The 19,674-nt window shown below is 34.7% G+C and overlaps 2 protein-coding genes and 1 long non-coding RNA gene across 3 annotated transcripts; 1 reads left to right on the top strand and 2 right to left on the bottom strand.

Moving 5' to 3' along the window:
* Window positions 1-3,327: 3,327 nt before the first annotated feature.
* Window positions 3,328-3,996, bottom strand: LOC129904079 (alcohol dehydrogenase 2-like). Its single transcript, XM_055979608.1, has 2 exons — window positions 3,879-3,996; window positions 3,328-3,773 (listed from the first exon to the last, which is right to left on the bottom strand). Exons 1-2 carry the CDS (start codon window positions 3,960-3,962, stop codon window positions 3,504-3,506), a joined length of 354 nt encoding a protein of 117 aa, XP_055835583.1. The 5' UTR covers window positions 3,963-3,996; the 3' UTR covers window positions 3,328-3,503.
* A 578-nt stretch (window positions 3,997-4,574) lies between these two features.
* Window positions 4,575-7,895, bottom strand: LOC129904078 (pentatricopeptide repeat-containing protein At3g09040, mitochondrial). Its single transcript, XM_055979607.1, has one exon. It carries the CDS (start codon window positions 7,845-7,847, stop codon window positions 4,707-4,709), a length of 3,141 nt encoding a protein of 1,046 aa, XP_055835582.1. The 5' UTR covers window positions 7,848-7,895; the 3' UTR covers window positions 4,575-4,706.
* A 293-nt stretch (window positions 7,896-8,188) lies between these two features.
* LOC129903365 (uncharacterized) lies at window positions 8,189-10,193 on the top strand. Its single transcript, XR_008770265.1, has 2 exons — window positions 8,189-9,409; window positions 9,722-10,193. It is a non-coding gene; the product is annotated as an uncharacterized LOC129903365 (long non-coding RNA).
* The last annotated feature ends 9,481 nt before the right edge of the window (window positions 10,194-19,674 follow it).

Below are 19,674 nucleotides of genomic sequence, written 5' to 3'. Positions count from 1 at the left end.
GATCTTTTGAACTCTTAAATCATTCAAGGAATTCGCCTTGACGAGAAGTATCAGGTTTAAGTTTTTTTTGAAAATAATAAAAAAAATTATGTCGAAAGAGATATCTTCAAAAATAAATTATGTAATACTTAAATTTAAATTAATCAAATTTTAATAAAAATATTGATATCAAGTAAAAAAACAAGTGAATTATTCTAAAAAATTACTTATACAACTTGTTTTCATAGAAATTTTTTAAAATAATTTATTTGTTGTTTTTTTCAAACAAATGAATAGTGAATAAGTAGACATTTGATTAAAGATTTAAATATTCTTTTATTTTATTTGAAATTTATGAAATTGAATATAAAATAGTGTTTGATTATACTTTTCGCATAGAATATTTGAAATAATGATCATGCTTGAATGTACTTAAAATATAACTTTAAAAATGAAAAAAATGAGTTGGAAAAAATTGAAATACAACTTCAAGTTGAATTTGATATTTTTATAATCAAATTTAATTTTTAAACAAACTAAAAAATTATTCCTTTAAAAAATTAAAATTTTATGGTCAAACATATCTAAACAATTGGAGCCCTCAACTAGAACAGCTCATGGGTTTTCCTAGTTAAATGTATTTTTTTTATTTAGTTGATAGTTCATTGCTTTAAATTAGCAAATTACATAGCAGTTGAATATGATAGCTAGCTCTAAGTCCAAAAGAGCTAGTTGGTTTGTATGGATATTTTGGTTGAATGAAAATGTTACTTGTTAACCAAAAAAATATGAAAAAATCATTTTATTCTATTCAATTTGTACGTGGTCAAAAAATCTCATTTCCTCCCCCTTTTTAAATCTGTGTTGGCACTCTTTTATCTTTGGTTTTTTCTTGGTTTCTTCATCTGACTTTGGTTTCTTTCTCTTGTTTTCCTCTTGAATTTGTTTCTTTGTGTTTGATGACCACTACCATGTCCTTTTTGCTTGCTTTGTTACAATGATGAAAGATGTGATAAAACCAACCAAATGTCATTATATATACATCCTTTCCTCCTTGCTTTGTAATTATTATTAATAATAATTTCATCTTGTAAGGATGATACTTATTCCTTCACAACGGATCTTTCTATAACAATGCAACAAAATATATTTCTTAATTGTGGGGTAAAAATCACCACCAAGGGAAAATAATATTAGGTTTAATTATGAGAAATGTTAAAAACAAGAAAACACCAACATATTTTAGCATTTCATTTTGAGGAAATAAAAGGATTATAATAAGGAAAAATTATCTAAATACACAACTTATTTTATCATATTCTCTAAAATTTCCTACCATTTGAAAAAATTACAAAAATTCCTACTCTTTCCTATTCTCTTATACATCAGTATACGCAATGTATCTATCGGATACATCACTTTACGTGATGTATCAGGATGTCAGATATACCACTTTCCCCGACGTATCGGTCGGATACATCATTCACGTGATGTATCAGAACGTCGAATACATCACTTTACGCGATGAATCGATCGGATACATCACTTTATGTGATATATCAGGACATGCGTGATGTATTTGAATTCCACCAAAGAGAAGAAATTTCGGGTAATTTTTAAAAGAATAAGGATAAAGTGTAATTGAGAAGAATCACTATGGAATTTTGGTAAAATTTACTTATAATAATCCTTATAAATCAGGAACATAATTAATCTTACAACTTGATGGTTTATATTGATGCATAAATTTGGTAGCTTTATCTTGAAGTTACATTTTAACTCTAGGACTTTTATTCGAAGGAAAGATTGTTTGATGACTTAATTCACATATGCGGGTGAAATTTTCTCGCTTATTTTTTTTTAAGTAATCGAAGGAGCTTGTTGATTAAGCATGAAAATTTGGTTTTAAAACATAGTTAAAAAACGTTTTCGTATAAAACCCTTGTGGCATTATATAGGCTAACATTTTCACCACCATGTACTATTGTGTTGAAGAAGACTATGTTGGTGTAATATATCATAATTATAATAAATTGCGATTGAAAATAAAATGAAAAAAATGAATAAAAATATATTCAGGTTGATGTGCAGATATCTCATTCTCTTTAAGGAGATTCAAGCCAACTGCAACATAATCTACATTGATCTAGCAGTATATCTTTTGACTTGTCCCCCCTAGGATACAACAGCCCAACAACGACGTGTAACTCAAGCAACTCTGGATTAGTTGAAGAGTCTAAAGCTCCACAAAAAGAACACTTTCCTTCAACATACATATATTCTCTTTTGTATAGTGAATATAGTTGAAGACTTAAAATATTTTCTTGTCTCAACTCTCTCTTTCACTACTTCACACTACAATATGTTTCCACAGTTAAACATAGTTCATCTCATCTTATTTGACACATGTTTCACAAAGGAAGAAATATCACAAGTTATAGGTGGGGAATTCTTTATTGTCTTGAATATAAATAAAGTGGATAATAATGTAGGTAAAGAAATGGATGAATTATGCCTTGGAAGTTACATATGTTACAACGCATAATGAGGCAGAACATGACTTAGTGGTTACACCAAGAATAATTGACCACATTCTTGTCAATTTATATTCACTAAAATATGCACTTAATATTTTATTTTAATAATAAGATGCATATACATCAACATACTAGATTATTCGAAGGAAAATCTTACTTCTCTAAGACATAATAAGTAACGATTTGATTAACTAGATTGAATGTTGAGTGAGAACTACTTATCTAGTTAACAAGATCATATGTGTGGATCGCTAGTCTTATCTTATTTCTCTTATTGATAGAAACGTTCAACACTCGTTTATACTGTACTTAATCATCCATTCCTATTTAAACTCATGGTTTTAACAATTCAAGTTTCAATTTCCGGAACAGTGAACAAGATTATATTGATATATTACTAAAACCAATCTCTGTGGAGACGATCTTAAACTATTTATCTTTGACTAGAGAGAAGCGCATAATTTATAGTGTGTATTGCGCTTGTTAAGGATAGCCCCAATACCACTAGCATCTACCTCTACTATGAATGGCTTAGTAAAGTCAGGGACCTTTTCTAAGTGTAACAGTGTGGCTGGATAAGTCAATACTATAAACCAGAATATCATCAAAAAAGACTAAAGATGATTTTTCTGATATATTCCCCAAAAACTTGATGCATATGAGCTTGAAAAGTGGCATAACCTTAAACTGAGAAGGTTATGTCAATTTGCTCACATTGCTGAGAAGGATATGTGTATACCTTCGAAACGTTAAAGGAATACGAATGACAAACCCAAAACTTAGATGGAAATTTAACAGGAAGACAGTCAAATGCCACAACTTAATATAACCACGAAAACGACCAGTTATACAAGATGAGATAAATTACAAAGACTTGTGACAGGAAAACACAAACACAAAACAAAAAGAGTCATTTATAACATTGCATAGGAATGTAAGGGAGGGAAGTCATTAGCAGCTCCATGCCATATTTGATGGGGGAAATACTTAGTTTACTGATCCATGTGCATGATGCAACAAAGGCCTTCGATCAAAAGCCATGTTGATATCAGAAAATGGGAGTTGATGAGTTATGAACTTCTCCAATTCTAGTTCCTTGTTCATGTACTTCTCCACAACACAAGGAAGATCGGATCGAGGCTTGTAGTTTCCAAGGAATGTTCCCTTTAGAGTCCTTTCATTCAACAAGTTCATAGGATGTGTCTTGAACACAGCTTCTTTATGGGGTTCTCCCACAAGAACAGCTACTCCCCAGTCCTGCAATTCAGTACTGTCTTTATTAGTTTATTTTTATCAACGAAAATTGCATTTGACAAAGATTGTGAGTTAAAGATGAGGATTTAATAGTAGCAGAAAGCATACATCATGGACACATTCAAATGCAGAAATCATAGCATAAATGTGGCCTGTGCACTCCAAGCTTCTGTCGACTCCCACATCAGCCATCTCAGCAATTACCTATCAAACATTCAATAAACTGAGATCCAAGAAAGAGGATGATTGACTTCTGATCAAGGTTTTGTTTATATGAATTGATACATCAGGATAATGAAGCCAATGTGAATACTTCTTGAACTGGTTTATCATAATCCTTTGGGTTCACAAATTTTACCACACCAAATGCTTATTTTACGAAAGCAGCAGATATTGCATAAGCCAATTCACAACAAAACATAAAGCAGACGACAGAGTCAAGCCAAATGCCAATAAGAATCTATTTTCCCAAGATGTTTTCCACCCAAGAAACAAGAGATATGTGACAAGCTGGCAAATCATTAAGGACATGTTCGTTGCCTAATCTCATACAGATAAGCACATGACTACTGTGGCTTCAACTCTTAACAAACTTCATCGGTTAAGAGTCCCACATCTCTGTGGATGGGATAATTTCCTTTCTATGTGGTCTTGGAAAATACTCACCTCACCAACAATTTTTGAGGTTGAATTAGGCCTAAGGTCCATTTCTTCACATGATATCCAAGCCAAACCCATCCAACTCTTGGTTTATCGATCCAATGTTAGGGTTCCATGTGATATTGTCCATGCACCAAATATTCCATCTTGGGTGTGGGATGTTAGAGTCCCCCAGTGGTGTGAGACGGGATTATTTGTCTCATGTGATTTTAGACAATCCTCACTTCATTAGCTAGTTGTTGGGATTGAGTTAGGGTCGAGGTCCATTTCTCAACATTATCGGACTGCAGTATTTGCCCAGGCAGGTCTGGGGTTTGCTTTGTTCAAGCTACCATCCATTACAGATCCTATATCAGAAAAATAGCCTTCATCTTTCATTAGTGCAGTCAAATCTTTCAAAAGTGCGTGAATTTCACCAGCACTAGGATGAAATTTATCCCCTGCAACAAACATATTTGTTTTCTGCCCCACTATAATCCAACTGCAACCAGGGGGCTTCCTCACTCCTTTCTCTTTCATTTCTTTCCTTAAGAAGTTTACTCCACCCCAATTGCCTGATGCAGCATATATATTAGCTAGCAGTATGTAGGAAGAAGAATTTTGGGGTTCCAACTCAATAAGCTTTTCAGCAGCCTTCTGTCCCCTTGTATCATCTCCATGTAATTTGCAAGCACCAAGGTAAGCAGACCATATCATAGCATCTAGTTCAAAATCTAATCTTTCAATAAATTCCTCTGCCTCTTTGAGATTTCCCCAACGACCAAGCAGATCAACCATACAGGCACAGTGATCCGTGCGCGGCCGAACATCATAGAGGTTAGTCATATCCTTGAAGATTTGACGACCTTCAGATACCATTCCTGCATGGCTACAAGCAGTCAGAACCCCAAGGAACGTGATATCATCAGGCTTCACAGATGCCCTCTTCATTTCTTCAAAGACTTTCAGTGCATCTTCCGCAAAACCATTCTTTGCAAAGCCAACTATCATAGAGTTCCATGAGATAATGTCTTTCTTGCTAGCCATTCCATTAAACACTTGTACTGAACATTTAACATCCCCACATTTAGCATACATATCTATTAGGGAGCTACTGGTCAATTCATCCGTGTCAAAACCAGTATGGAAAATGAGAGAGTGGATTTTCCTTCCATCCTGCATAGAAGCCAAGGTCGAACACGCTTTTAGGGCACTAGCAAAAGTTGCCTGATCTGGCATGACATTAAACTTGCGCATTTCCTGATATCCAAGCAAAGCTTCCTCACAGCAGTCATTTTGAATATTGCCGGATATCATAGCAGTCCATAAAACTGGGCTCTTTAGCTTTGTAAACTCTGAGAAGAGCAAGTTCGCGTCTTCTAATCTTCCGGAGTTATAATACATGCCTATTAAAGAGATTGCCAAGAACTCATCATTGTATGAAAATCCAAGCTTTAAAATGAAAGAGTGCAGTTGCCTCCCAAGCATGTAAGCCTGGTCACTACATGCATCTAGAATGCTAGCAAATGTCACCTCTGATGGCTTAAGTTCTTCAACAAACATATTCTGGAATAAATGCACCGCGTAATTAATGTTTGTCTGAGCATAACCAGAAATTAAAGCATTAGTAGACACCACACTTCGATCACGAAGGCAAAAGAAAACCTCACTGGCAGAAGTAATGTTACCACACTTGCAATACATGTCAACAAGGGAGCTTCCAGCAAAAAGGCCACTTTCTAGACCATATTTAACCAGCAGGGAATGAACTTGTTTCCCTTTATTAAGATCTTGTATGTTGGCACAAGCACTGAGTACGCTAGCCAAACATGCCTCATCAGGAACAATCCTCTCCAATGTCATTTTTCGGAACATGATAAAAGCCTCTTCTTCTTCTTCGTCCTGAACATAGCCAACTATTATTGCATTCCAGGAAATATGGTCTCTTATTAGCATTTTCTCAAACTGCCGCCTGGCATCACCTAGAGCCCCACATTTGGCATACATGTCTATTAATGCATTTCCAACAAATAAATTAGATGCAAATTTTGTCTTAATGATAATAGAGTGCAGTTGCCGCCCCATTTCCATATCTTCCAAACAAGCAGATGCACTCAGTATGCTAGTGTAAGTATACTCATCGGTTTCAAAACTAGAAAGTCTCATATTCCTGAATAACTTGACAACTTTACAAGCACTGCCATTCTGTGCATATCCTGCAAGCAATGCATTCCATAATACCTCATTTTTCTCTCCCAAGCAATTAAATATTTCGCTTGCAGCTTCCATCTTTTGACATTTGGCATACATATTAATCAAAGAACTCCCAACGTAGACATTGGATTCTAATCCCTGTTTAACTGCCAAAGCATGGACCTGCAAGCCAAAGGATAAATCTGCAACACTTGCAATTGCACTCAAAACACTTCCCAAGGTAGAACGTGTGGGTCGAACACTAGCTTTAATCATATCTTGGAAAAACTTCAAAGCTTCCACATCTTTCCCTCCCTTGGCATGGCCAGAAATCATCACATTCCATGCCACAACATTTGGACTAGTCATCTGGGTAAACAATTGACGAGCAGCATCAAGCCTACCCAGTCCCACACATGCATTTATGATGGTCACGGATGCCACTTGATCCGGCACACACCCTCGTTCCTGCATCTCCTCAAAAACCTCCATTGCCTTTTGAGGTAGACCTACTTTAATATAAGCAGAAATCATTGCTGTCCAAGAAACATTGTCCGGCTCTACGGCCCCATCAAAGATTCTCCGAGCATCGATCAAATAACCACATTTTGCATACATATCAATAAGAGAACCTTCAGTGAAAGAATCAAACTCAAACCCTGTTTTCACCACACTACAATGCACTTGTTTTCCGATCTCGACATCCACTAGCCTAGCACAAGCAGATAAAACAATAGCATAACTAAACTGATTCGGCCACACTCCAGAATTCCACATCGACCCAAAAGCTTCTACAACATTCTCTAACAACCCATTTCTCGAATACATCAATATAATTGAATTCCAAGACATGCTATCCTTGTTCTCAAGCCAGAAAAATGCTTTCTCAGCCGAAACCATGTCTCCACATTTGGCGTATAAATCCACAATTGAATTCCCCAAATGTCCTTGTGATGCAAACCCAAGTTTCAGGCTCTGCAAATGGATGGTTTTGCAAGCTTTCATAGCACGTGCAGCTCTGTGGGACAATTCGTCGAACACCTGGCGGGACTGCAGGTTTTTGCATTCCTGTAGGCATATTTTCAGGAGATTGTTGTAAAGGAGAGTAATTGGAGCTGATTGAGGTTCTGGGTATTCGATTCGAGGCTGTATCGCCGGAGCGGTTGCCGAGAATTTGCCCCAGCGATGGAGAAGTAGAGAATGCTGTCTTACAGGGGAAAACTTAAGAGAGACTCTGTGAGGCATCGACTACGGATATTCGATTGTGTCGTTTTGGCGGATTGAATTGATATGCATAAAGAAATTTGGGGAAAAGGTCAAAAGTACCCCCCTATATGTTTATTTATTAGCTAAAATAGGTAAAAAAAAAAAAAAACATTTAGTTAAATGTGGGCATAGAGCCCATTTATTGAAACTGAAAAATATAATCTTATATCTTTTATATATAAGAGGATTTCAGGTCCGTCTATGTGTCACATTCCTGATTCAGCATTAGTATGTATTTTTTTTAACAAATTTTTGTCATTTATTTTTATTTTGATGATATAAAAGAAAAATTCGAAACGGCACCTTGAAAAGACTCCATGCCCCTCGTTTCCCTTTCCAGAGAACCTCTCACCCTTTATCAACTTAAAACGCCGCTTCATCTACTCCTTCCTCCCATTTTCATACCAGTTTTCCTCATATACTCTACAATTTATTTTCCTATTTTCCAACCGTATTTTTCTGCTGGCAATTTTATTGCTTTTTAAATTTGTTTCTCTCTCAGGTTTCTTCTTTTTTGGGGTTTTAAATATTGAGTTAACTAATTGATAAAGGTTAGAATTGATGAAAAAAAGTACCCAACTAAATTCTTTTTTTTCAATTTTATATGTTTTGTTCTCCTTTTTCAATTCTATATGTTGTGAAGTAGAATTGTTTCATAATTAATTAGTATTTGTCCTATAACTTGCTTTCAATACTTTCGTTTATGTTCTTTACCGTAGGCATATTTAAGAACTAAAAAGATTCTGAATTTATTAAAATAAAATTTGAATTGTATACTTCAGTGTTATGTTATATGGATTCTTCATTATCGATTCCTCGTCTATGTAAGATTTGCATAAAATATACTATTTTTGAGGAATTCGACACTCACCCTTAAATATTCTTTAAGAATCCGAACAACATACATAGACCCAGTGGAAATATCTCAATATATTCAGTGAATCCACACCATGCGAAGAAAATTGAGGCCTCTAGAATTTGTATGCTAATGACATTTTTCTTTGAATAATATGGTTGTAAATTTCAAGGTTCATAGGTTAAACAGTCTAACCTTCAAATACTATCTTTTTTGTAGTTTCTGTGTTCTTTACCAGTATGAATTATGAAAGGTAAACTCTATTTTACTTTTGCGTGTTGTTCTTCTTTCTGGTAGAGATAGATGTGTTGGTAGAGAACATTTACTGTTACAGAACTTCAATTCGTAGTTTCTGTGTTTCTTCACCCGTGTGAATTATGAAAGATAAACTTTTTTTTTTTACTTTGGCGTGTTGTTTTTCTTTTGGTAGAGATTGGTGTGTTGGTAGAGAACCTTTACTGCTATATAGAATTTTAAATTATTAAACATTAGACGGAAATGAGAGCAGAATGGATGGTAAGAATTCATAAAACTGACACAAATTATCAAGACAAATGTAACATCCTTTATTCGTTTTGTCTGAAAAGAGAAAGTGCAGGGGAGATTGTGATTACAAATGAGCAAGAAGGTGACTATTTTTTGACACTATGCTTTATTCATGGGTTAATGCATGGATGATCCTTAGGTTAAACGCTCTTACCTTCAGATACTATATTTTTCGTTGTTTCTGTGTTTCTTCACCCACATGGATTATGAATGGTAAACTCTATTTTTATTATACTGCATAATATTTATCTCTGTATAAAGTAATTTTTTATATTCTTAAATTAATGATTCAGATCAATGATTTAAGTGAAAAATTATCAAGAATTAATTTACATTCTCAAGTTCCTCCTCAGTAGTGGAGGCAATTTCATTTTCTTACTCAAAGACATTTTCAAGATTGATTGATGAAATAAAGCTAAAATTTGATTAGATCTTATTAAATTTAATGCAGGAAATAAACCATCAGATTTAAATAAAGTAAAAGTTTCGCTACTGGCTATCAAGAACATATGCTCGAATTAGATCCTTTGTGTTACTTGGCTTGTGTAAAATTTCATTGGCTTTGTCTATCTATAAATTTGGACAAACTTATACCTATTAAATTTATGTCATAAATTCGATAGTACTTTGTGCTTAGTTTTGCTATATTAGTATATCAAATATTCTATGACGGCATAACTAACAAGGAAAAGAAGTCAACGATTGGGATATCGATGGATAACTCAAAATTTCAAGTCGGTGGAGGGAAGTTTCTTTAGAGTGGTTACAGTTTTACGTTTTATGGTTTAGTTCTGTTTGGAGCTTTTTGTATTTGCTATTGTGGTGATGTTTGTTATTTTTAGTTCGTAGATTGTGCTGGATGTAAAAAAATATGACAGCTTTGAAGGTTATGTTATGCCATTTTAATAATGTTGTGCATTACCTATGAATCTTAGTGTTGTACTTTCTTATCATTTCAATATCATTGTGCACTTTATATGTCTTTTTAATTCATAGCAAATACGTTGACAACAAACTCTATCGTAACATCTCCATGAGAGTTCTTGCTATTACGAGTTTATTTAATCATTATCTATCTTTTTTAATATCGTTGTGCAAATTGTTCATCAATCTGTTCTTCCTTTCTACAAGTGTCACGTACTATCCGTATATTTTCGTTAATCTTTATGTTGAGCTTTGTGGTCAGGCCCTTCCCCGGACCCCGCGCATAGCGGGAGCTTTAGTGCACCGGGCTGCCCTTTTTTTTTTTATGTTGAGCTTTCATAATGTCGTTTATTCTGTGAAAATTGCTTGTGTGTGTTTGATGGAAACATGCAAATTCATATGATCCGTCTCCAAGTTAGAAGTTATGAAATCTTCTCTTTATTTATTGTTTAATTTAGTATAATGTTTTTCTTTTTTTTTAATTATTTTTATTTTGTGATGCAAAGGAATTAGTTGATCCAATTGTTTTTATTACATTAGTTGGTGGTAGCTCTCATTCCTTCATGCAATTGATCTCTCAATTTGCCTTTAGCAAATTAATTTAGTATTAGGAATAGACAAATGGTAAATATCATTTTGATGTCTTCAATTATTTTTAGATGCTTAATATTTATTCCCTTTACGTTGAGATTATTATTAGGTGCAGTTAGTTTATAACATATTATTTTTATTTAGCAGTTAAATAAAATAATTAGTGCATGCATATTAATGTCTATGATTATTCAATGTCTTTACTATAGCTTTATGCAGAATAGAGTTTGAAATGTATCTTGAACTTCTTTTAACTTGCTTTTTGATGGAGCAATAGTGTAGACAATTAATATTTAGGAATCCAATAGGAAGCTAGAGTTCTAGAGTTTGGAAAAGAATTAGAGCAAGACTTTTGTAATTTTAGATTACTTATAAATTTGTTGTTGAATGGTGAGTATGAGTGCAAATTGAATCAACTTATTGGTGGATCAAATATATCTTATACGTTGTCTTTTATATATATGTATATATATTCATTTTTCAACTTTAATGATAAATTATATTCTCTTTGATATCAGTTACATTTATAAAAAAAGATATATTTGACCGTGCGAAGCGCGGACAAATTAACTAATGTTAGATACACATTGATCAGGTCAAATGAACCAGCCCAAACAAAATAAGGCAATCTAGGCTTCAGACAAAATCTCGAAGCTTCTCACTGAAGATTACACTCTTCACTTCCTAGCTTCTTCATCTGGGATCTCTAATTCTTCGATTTCGGAGATTTAACTAAACTAGGTAAATTGTTCGCGTTTCGCGCGAAATTGAATCACCCCATTAGGTGACATCTTATTGAATTTGTAGTGTAGTTGTTAAAGATACTAAAATTCAGAAGCTCAACGTATTAACATTTCGATTAATTGATGTTTCTAGATATACGCCTAAGAGAATATTACCATTAAGACTTTCACCCTGAATTGGTTGAGACTTCTCTATTTTACAAAAGTTTGTCTCACTTTGTCCCCATTCCGAGTGTCTTTGATTCAACAGTTCCGAGTCATACAATGAATAACTTATTCTTTATTTAAGTTTGCAACGTAAACAGGTTAAACAACATGTAGATCAAGCATCGTTTGAGACATCTCTAATTTACAAAGTCTACCACACTATGTCCACCTTTTTAATGTCTTCCATTAATCCGTTTAGAGAATAAAAATATATTGAATAACTTATTCTTTATTCTAACTTGCAACATTAACATGTTAATCAACATGTAGACTAAGTTATCCAACTCTCAATTTATCCTAGCATTGCTTTTCTACGAAGATACATGGGAGAATTGCTAGTCGATTTTGCGTCTAGTATATTACCTTCTCATTAGGAACATTAGCCCAAAGGAAGTCACACCCGTCATAGTTTGCTTGCTAAAAGTAGACGTAGTCCCTCTTGAACGGCTATTCCTTCTATCGGTAGTCTAATAATAGGGAAAATAAACAACTGTTGTCTTATTAAATGGAATCTATAGTAAGTTCACACAATTTCCCAAAAGAATGGTAAGTCAAATATCATATAATTGATCCAACAGGAACATGCCCAACCTTAAATCCCTACCACTATTTCCTCGGGCTTTAATTTTATGTTGTTTATCTTGCACCAAATTTGGAAGATACAATTTGCCCCCACGAAGTGTTTTTCCTTAGTGCACACTGTTTGTTCTTAACGCTCCAGCACATTGTTGAAACAATTATGACACATAGTTAGTTCAGGATTCAAGATTCGGAATTCAAGGTTCAGGATTCAGAATTTGTTTGCTTCGGATACGTCACCAAACAACGTGCACTATAGAGAAAGCTATAGAACATGTGTCTCAATCTAAAAATGCCCCTAATTATGCAGACGGAAGATAGCAAAGTTACCTGTTGTGTGATAGAAGTTGACTCATTCAATAGTGATGTACAAAAAGAAACCACGCTGCTTTGTGGTAGGGACCTAATAGCAAGTTGTATATGCAGTATCATTCTTTATCGACTCGAATCAGCGGACTACATCAATCCTTACTATCATAGCTGGCCTCATCAGGATTGTAATATCTACTATCAATATCAATATCAAGCTGCACATATTGATCTTCTATTTGTTAGGCATTCTTGGTAGTGTAGTGTTGGAGTAGGTATTGATGCCTTTGCCCGGAGCTCTGAGCATCATTAACCTCATGAATCAAGTTAAAGCTTTTGTTTCCTCAATAGACAACTTCATACCTATTCATCATAACCACAATTTTACTTCATTGTATTGAGGAAGTAATTGTTTTAGACTATTTAAATAATAGAAAATATTTACACGTCAAGAAATAATAGAGACCATCAACTACTAAACAAATTCCCAGCAAACTGTTAAGCATAACTTTCATATACTCTGAAGTGAAAGTAAAATCATTCAGTATGAACTATTTTCCTTTTTTCGTGTTTTTATCAGCTTCTATGCAAACCCTTATTTCCCTTTCCTTCATTGTTTTAGTGGTTAAGCTGCTTCTTTCCCTTATAATTTGAGCCTACCACAACTCTAGTGCATTGTATCGCATCTTATAGTTCGCCCTGCAATATCAGTTTTCACACTGGACAATCGAACCTGAGCAAACTAATGATGCTTTCAAGGTCAAATTCCCCCCAAACACATACCAGGATAGAGAAATCTGACAGCGAAAATTCAAGTGTCCTTACTTAACCTCCGATTCATGTCCAAGAGCCGAAGTGATCCAACAAAATAATTATTTCGTTTGAAGATCAAAGCTAAAATTAAAAATTGATAATGGATTAGAGTAGGTTCATGACGTGGTGACTAAATAAAGAGGTGAGTAAGTGGAGTATTTTTTTCAAATAGTTGAACAAATTTAAAGAGTCAAATCAATTAACAGAAATAATGAAAAATCAATATTTCGCACCATTATTGATTGGAACTGTTTCGCACCAATAAGCTGAGAAATAGTTCATTCCAATCAAAACAAAGCCCAAAAAAGAGCAAACAAAGAGAAACCTTCAAGTATCCTTCTTTTACTGCAGAGACATATTTTAATTTCTTACATATGATCCTCTTTAAGGTTACAAATAATCAGTTGGTATTAAACGTCAACCTTATAGACTTGGTACTCCAATAAAACTTGTTTATCTACACAGAGAAATAGTTCATTCCAATAAATATAAGTAGTGTCATTGGCTTTCAACACAATAGGAAAGGTATTCGTATTTCTTGATAACTATAGTCTACAGTGCCCAAAAGATAATCATAAAACTTTTTAGTGGTTCTCAAAAGTGTATTATTCCTTGCGCTTGGAGATGAGTAATTGACTAATTCAGTTTTTGGGAACCTTAATTCCTTCTTTTGCTAATCGATACACATGCTAAGGAAGAAGGATATTGATTTCGCTAGCAATTTGCAAAGAAAAATTTATCAAAAGCTATAAATTCTCATGAACTTTCTGAAGTGCTACAGAGTTGTAAAAAATTTTAAAAACCTCAACTGAACCGATGGTGAAGTTTCCATGGACATAAATCTATTTTCTCACTGGTTAAGTGATGGGAGGTTTAGTTTAATAGTAACAACAGTAGAAGAGGTATAAAATTATGGGTTTGAGGACTTCCTGAATTTAGACTTTATCAACAATATCAGGACTATAAAGAAATATATTTATAGCTATGCAACTATTGTTGTCATCGACATAACTTAGCAGTAGTAAGAAAAAGATATAAATATTAAGCACTAAGGCAGACACCAAAACTCGCAGAATCAATAACCAAGAAATTTGCCAGGTTACGATGAATATAGAAAAAGAGAAAGGACTAAAGGATATTTGAAAATTATCTGAATATGGTCTCAACGAATAATAGTGGAGACTATGCGAGTACATATAGCACAAAAAACATAGGATATAAATATTAAGCACAGAGAAAGACACAATAACTTGCAAAAGTACAAACAATCGTGTTTAACAGGTTAATATATATTTCAACAAAGCATGACATACAAAACAAAGGAATATCAGAAAATATTTTCGTGATGTACTCAATCAGTAATAGGCAGAAGTGTGCAAATGAGGGGCAAAATATTAACAAATGAGATGAAAAAAATGGATGACTAATATAGCCAACCGTTAAAGCTATGTGATTATATTTATATGACTTTTTTGTTATTCAACATAGAATAAATTTAAACTGGTGCATTACTTTTCTAAAAAGATTGATCTTTCGGTTATTCTTTAACAAATGGTGTGTGAGTATATAAGAAGCAAACATGAATGGGATAGTGTATTTTGTGTTCTCAAAGAATTCAACAGCCGCAAGATAATTATTAAGTACAAAAATAATACAGTGCAATTGAATCAAGAAGGGATTTTCAAAAAACATGTAAGTTGAACTCCGTGATACAGTTTCCTATTTTAGATTGTTAAACTGGCATATTTAATCAAATAGGTTGATCAAATTTGTGCTAGCATTTTTATTAGCTTGTAGCTATGTATTTGGACAGATATGGAGGCTACCTGAGACTATTATCTTACAGTGGTCATGCCACCTTAACCCATATGAATTCATCGATTCTCATGAGCACCATTGATCTTTGGGGTTTGACTGAAGTGATTTTTTGTAGTCGAAGGCATGAATGGGAAGTTGGTGAACAGAAACAGGAGATACGGTGGAAAAAGGAAGTAGTTTGGAGAAATAATATTGTGGTTCAATTTGTAAGACGGTGACATCTTTTGCAAACGGGCACAGTGTTTCTGAAGAGGCATAACAAATGTAAAAGGAATGAAACGGTAAAGACGCTGCAGAGGGTTGTTGAGGTTGAAGCACCATTTGAGCGTGGAGTTCCTATTGCGGATGGGATGCTTAGTTGGTGAGAATATCTAAATTTGAGTGAAAAGAAAATCTTGACTTATGCTTGCACCATATATGTCATCGGACAGAGGATTCTCTTTTATATATAGATATATCAAAGATATAAGATTGTACTTGTAAGGGTGGTAAATGGGAGTACGGAAAGGCAACAATCTTCCAATGTTTAAAGAAGGGCAAAAAGCATTTTATTTAAGAAGAAAGGCACTTTAAATCATACATCAAAATATTTAGTTGAAAACTTATCGAAAAATACTTCCAACAAAGCGCCGAAGACATTATCAAGAATGTTTTCCTAATCCCCCTCCTATGGAGAAGTGTCAGCCTCTTATTTATTCCAACTTATATCCAGTTCTCTAGTTTAAAAAAGATGGAGTAAATCAAAGACGAAGTGAAAGAATGATTCAAAGCTTAAGTAAAAATAGCAAAGAACAGATTATATTAGTTGTTTGGAAGTTAGGAAGAATTCAAAAGGTAGGTGGGATTTGGATCCGCAGTAAGAAGGTTTTGAAACTGCATAGTATAAGATGATATGAAGCGTAAGACAAGATTTTAAAACTGATAACTTAAAGAGACTTGGACAGAACGGTAAACACAAAACTGAAACATTTTACACACATGTTGGAGTTTTTTGTTGTTTTTTTACCATCGGGAGGTGGAATATAAGTGAATCAGAAGAAACATTTGAATGGTAAGTGACTACAATTATAGGGGCGGAAGTACTTGAGAAGCTAGAATCGGTTAACTATGTAAATAATTGAAAAGAACAATTCATCTCAACCAAATCTTGCAGTGGTTTTTGTTAAGTAGTTGGGGTAGAAAAGATGATGAAAAGAGCTTTTATCTTATGTGAAATTTATGATTGCATGCTCTTTCATGACATGATGTAAACGAAAGAGGCTATATGTATGCACATATGTTATCATAGGTAGACGGGGGTCCAGGTCGGACCCCAGTCCCAGCCTACGGAATTGGATCGTGACAAGAGTTTTTCAATACTCAATATTACCCTTCACATTATACAAACAAGATTCAAAGATACTCGCAAAATTAAAACTTTCAAGGATGAACATGTGGCGGAACAAAAAATGGTCAAGCAAGGTATTGATTGTAGCAAAAAAATGAAATTTTTGAAAAAACATTTATAGATAGAGATAAAAAGTTTGGTTGGGGGAGGAAGGGGGATTGATGTTAAGAAGATGAAGAAGAAGGGGGTGGGTTTGCAACCATAACTATGGAAACACTTACAACCCAAATTGGAGAAACCATCCTAACTTCTCATGGGGTGGAAAATAGCAAAACCAACAACAAGGGCAGACTCAATATAAACCCCAAGGAGGTGGACAACAGTACAACAATCATGGTCAAGGATACAATAGTCAAAGTCAAGGTAATCAAGGATCAGGAAAATCAGGAAGCATGAGTGTAGAGGACATGTTGAAACAGATCATGATAGACCAGGTTCATCAGAATCAGTTAGCTACTCAGAATTTAAAAAAATAGCTTGGGCAATTGGCAAGTGCACAGAGTTCTCGCCAACAAAGGGGTTTACCAGGTAACACTGACCCAAATCCCAAATAGGTGAATGTTGTGAGTACTCGCAGTGGTATCCCCCTTGTTAAATTGGCTCCCAAAGCTAAACCAGCAGAGGTGAAAGGCAAGGAGAAAATAGGGGAAGAAGGTGAACCAAGTGGATCAAAACAGTCGAGGAACCAAAGACAGAACCTCATCTCCCTTTTCCACAAAAGTTTAAAAAGAAGAAAGAAGAGGAGTGTTTTGTAAAGTTCATAGACTTGTTGAAATAAGTGCAAATTAATTTACCTTTGATTGATGTTTTGCAGGGAATCCCAAAATACGCCAAGTTTGTCAAAGATATTGTGGTCAATAAGAGCAAGTTAGCTGAATTCGAAACAGTGAAGATTGTAGTTCAAGAATCTTGAACAAAGTTAAGCTTCCAGCTAAACAAAATGATCCAGGTAGTTTCATAGTACATGTGACTATTGGTAAGTACAGTAATGCAAGAGGTCTCTGTGATCTAGGTGCTAGTATTAACTTAATGCCTAGATCTATGCTCAAGAAATTAGGTCTGGGAGAACTTAAACCAACCACTATTTTGTTACAATTAGCTGATCGTTCTATAGCTAGACCTGACGGTATCATTGAAGATATGTTAGTGCAAGTGGGATCCCTCATTTTTCCTATTGATTTTGTTGTTTTAGATTTTGAGCCTGACCTCGATGTTCCTTTTATCTTAGGACGTCCGTTCTTAGAAACAGGCGAGGCACTTATTAATGTGGCTGTAGGTAGATTAACTATGAGAGTATATGACAAAGTGGAAGTGTTCGATGTATATCATGCACTAAAGTTGCCTGCAGTCTATGAAGAGTTGTCTGCTGTAACCATCATCGATGAGGAACTCTCAGCTCAATGCACTGTAGCAAATGATCCGTTGGCAAAAGTTGTGATGGGTTAAGATATTGAAGAGGACATGAAAGCTAAAGAGTTAGCTAGTGTGCTTGATATGCCAAATATTAGCATGTGGAAGAAGAATGTGAAATCTTTGAACAGAGAATTGGGTCCTTCACCCAAGATTTCTCTGAAATAAGCTCCTAAATTGGAGTTGTAACAATTGCCAGCACATCTCAGGTATGTTTTTGTTGGAGTGAATAATACCTTACCTGTAATACTTTCATCTGCTTTGTCTGAGGCACAGGTCACAGCAGCACTTGAGGTGCTAAAGAGGCACAAAAAGGCAATCAAATGGCAAATGACTGATCTTCACGGTATCAGTCCCTCTTTGTGCATGCACAAAATTTTCATGACAGAATGACATAAGGCTAGTGCACAACCATAACGCAGGTTGAACCCCCTCATGAAAGAGGTTGTGAGGAAAGAGATAATTAAATGGCTAGACCCAGGCATAATATACCCAATCTCTGACAGTAAGCGGGTAAGCCCAGTTCAATGTGTACCAAAAAAGAGGGGAATAACTGTAGTGACTAATGAGAAAAGTGAGTTAATCCCCACAAGAACAGTAACTAGATGACACATATGCATGGACTACAGAAAGTTGAATGATGACACAAGGAAAGATCACTACCCTGTACCGTTTATTGACCAAATGCTTGACAGGTTAGCAGGCCAAGAGTTCTACTATTTCTTAGATGGGTATTCAGGTTATAATCAAATTACCATTGCACCGGAGGATTAGGAAAAGACAACATTCACATACCTTTACGAGACATATGCATTCAAGCATATGTCATTTGGTCTTTGCAATGCTCCTGCCACTTTTCAGAGGTGCATGATTGCTATATTTCATGATATGGTGGAAGAGTTTGTAGAGGTTTTCATGAATGACTTTTCAGTTTTTGGAGAGTTTTTTGATCCATGTTTGAAAAATCTAGAGAAAGTACTTGCAAGGTGTGAAGAAACAAACCTCGTTTTAAACTGGGAGAAATGTCATTTCCTGGTAAAAGAGGGTATTGTGTTGGGCCATAAAGTGTCAAAAGATGATTTGGAGGTAGACAAAGCTAAAATTGAAGTGATTGAGAAACTTCTACCCACAATTTCAGTGAAAGAAGTTCGCAGTTTTCTAGGTCATGCCGAATTCTATCGGCGATTCATCAAAGATTTTTCGAAGATTGTCAGACCCATGTGCAGTTTGCTTGAAACGGAGGTAAAATTTATTCTTGATGATAAATATTGCAGGCCTTTGAACTCTTGAAGAAGAAGCTGATTAGAGCCTCCATCCTAATAGCTCCTAACTGGGAGTTCCCTTTTGTGCTGATGTGTGACGTAAGCGACACAACCGTAGGAGCAGTTCTGGGTCAAAGGAAGGAGAGAATTTTTCACTCCATTTATTATGCTAGCAAGACTCTTGACTCTTCTCAGGCCAATTACATGGTCACGGAGAAGGAAATACTGGTATTAATTTATGCATTCAATAAATTCTGCTCTTATCTTGTAGGTACAAAAGTGATCGTCTATAGTGACCTAAATTTAATTCTATATACAGTCGAAAAGCTTTTTAAAAATAATTAAAAAATTGTAACTAAAT

Source organism: Solanum dulcamara, chromosome 9, assembly GCF_947179165.1.
Source record: "Solanum dulcamara chromosome 9, daSolDulc1.2, whole genome shotgun sequence".
Taxonomy (NCBI): domain Eukaryota; kingdom Viridiplantae; phylum Streptophyta; class Magnoliopsida; order Solanales; family Solanaceae; genus Solanum; species Solanum dulcamara.
This window is presented reverse-complemented; position numbering and strand designations above follow the sequence as displayed.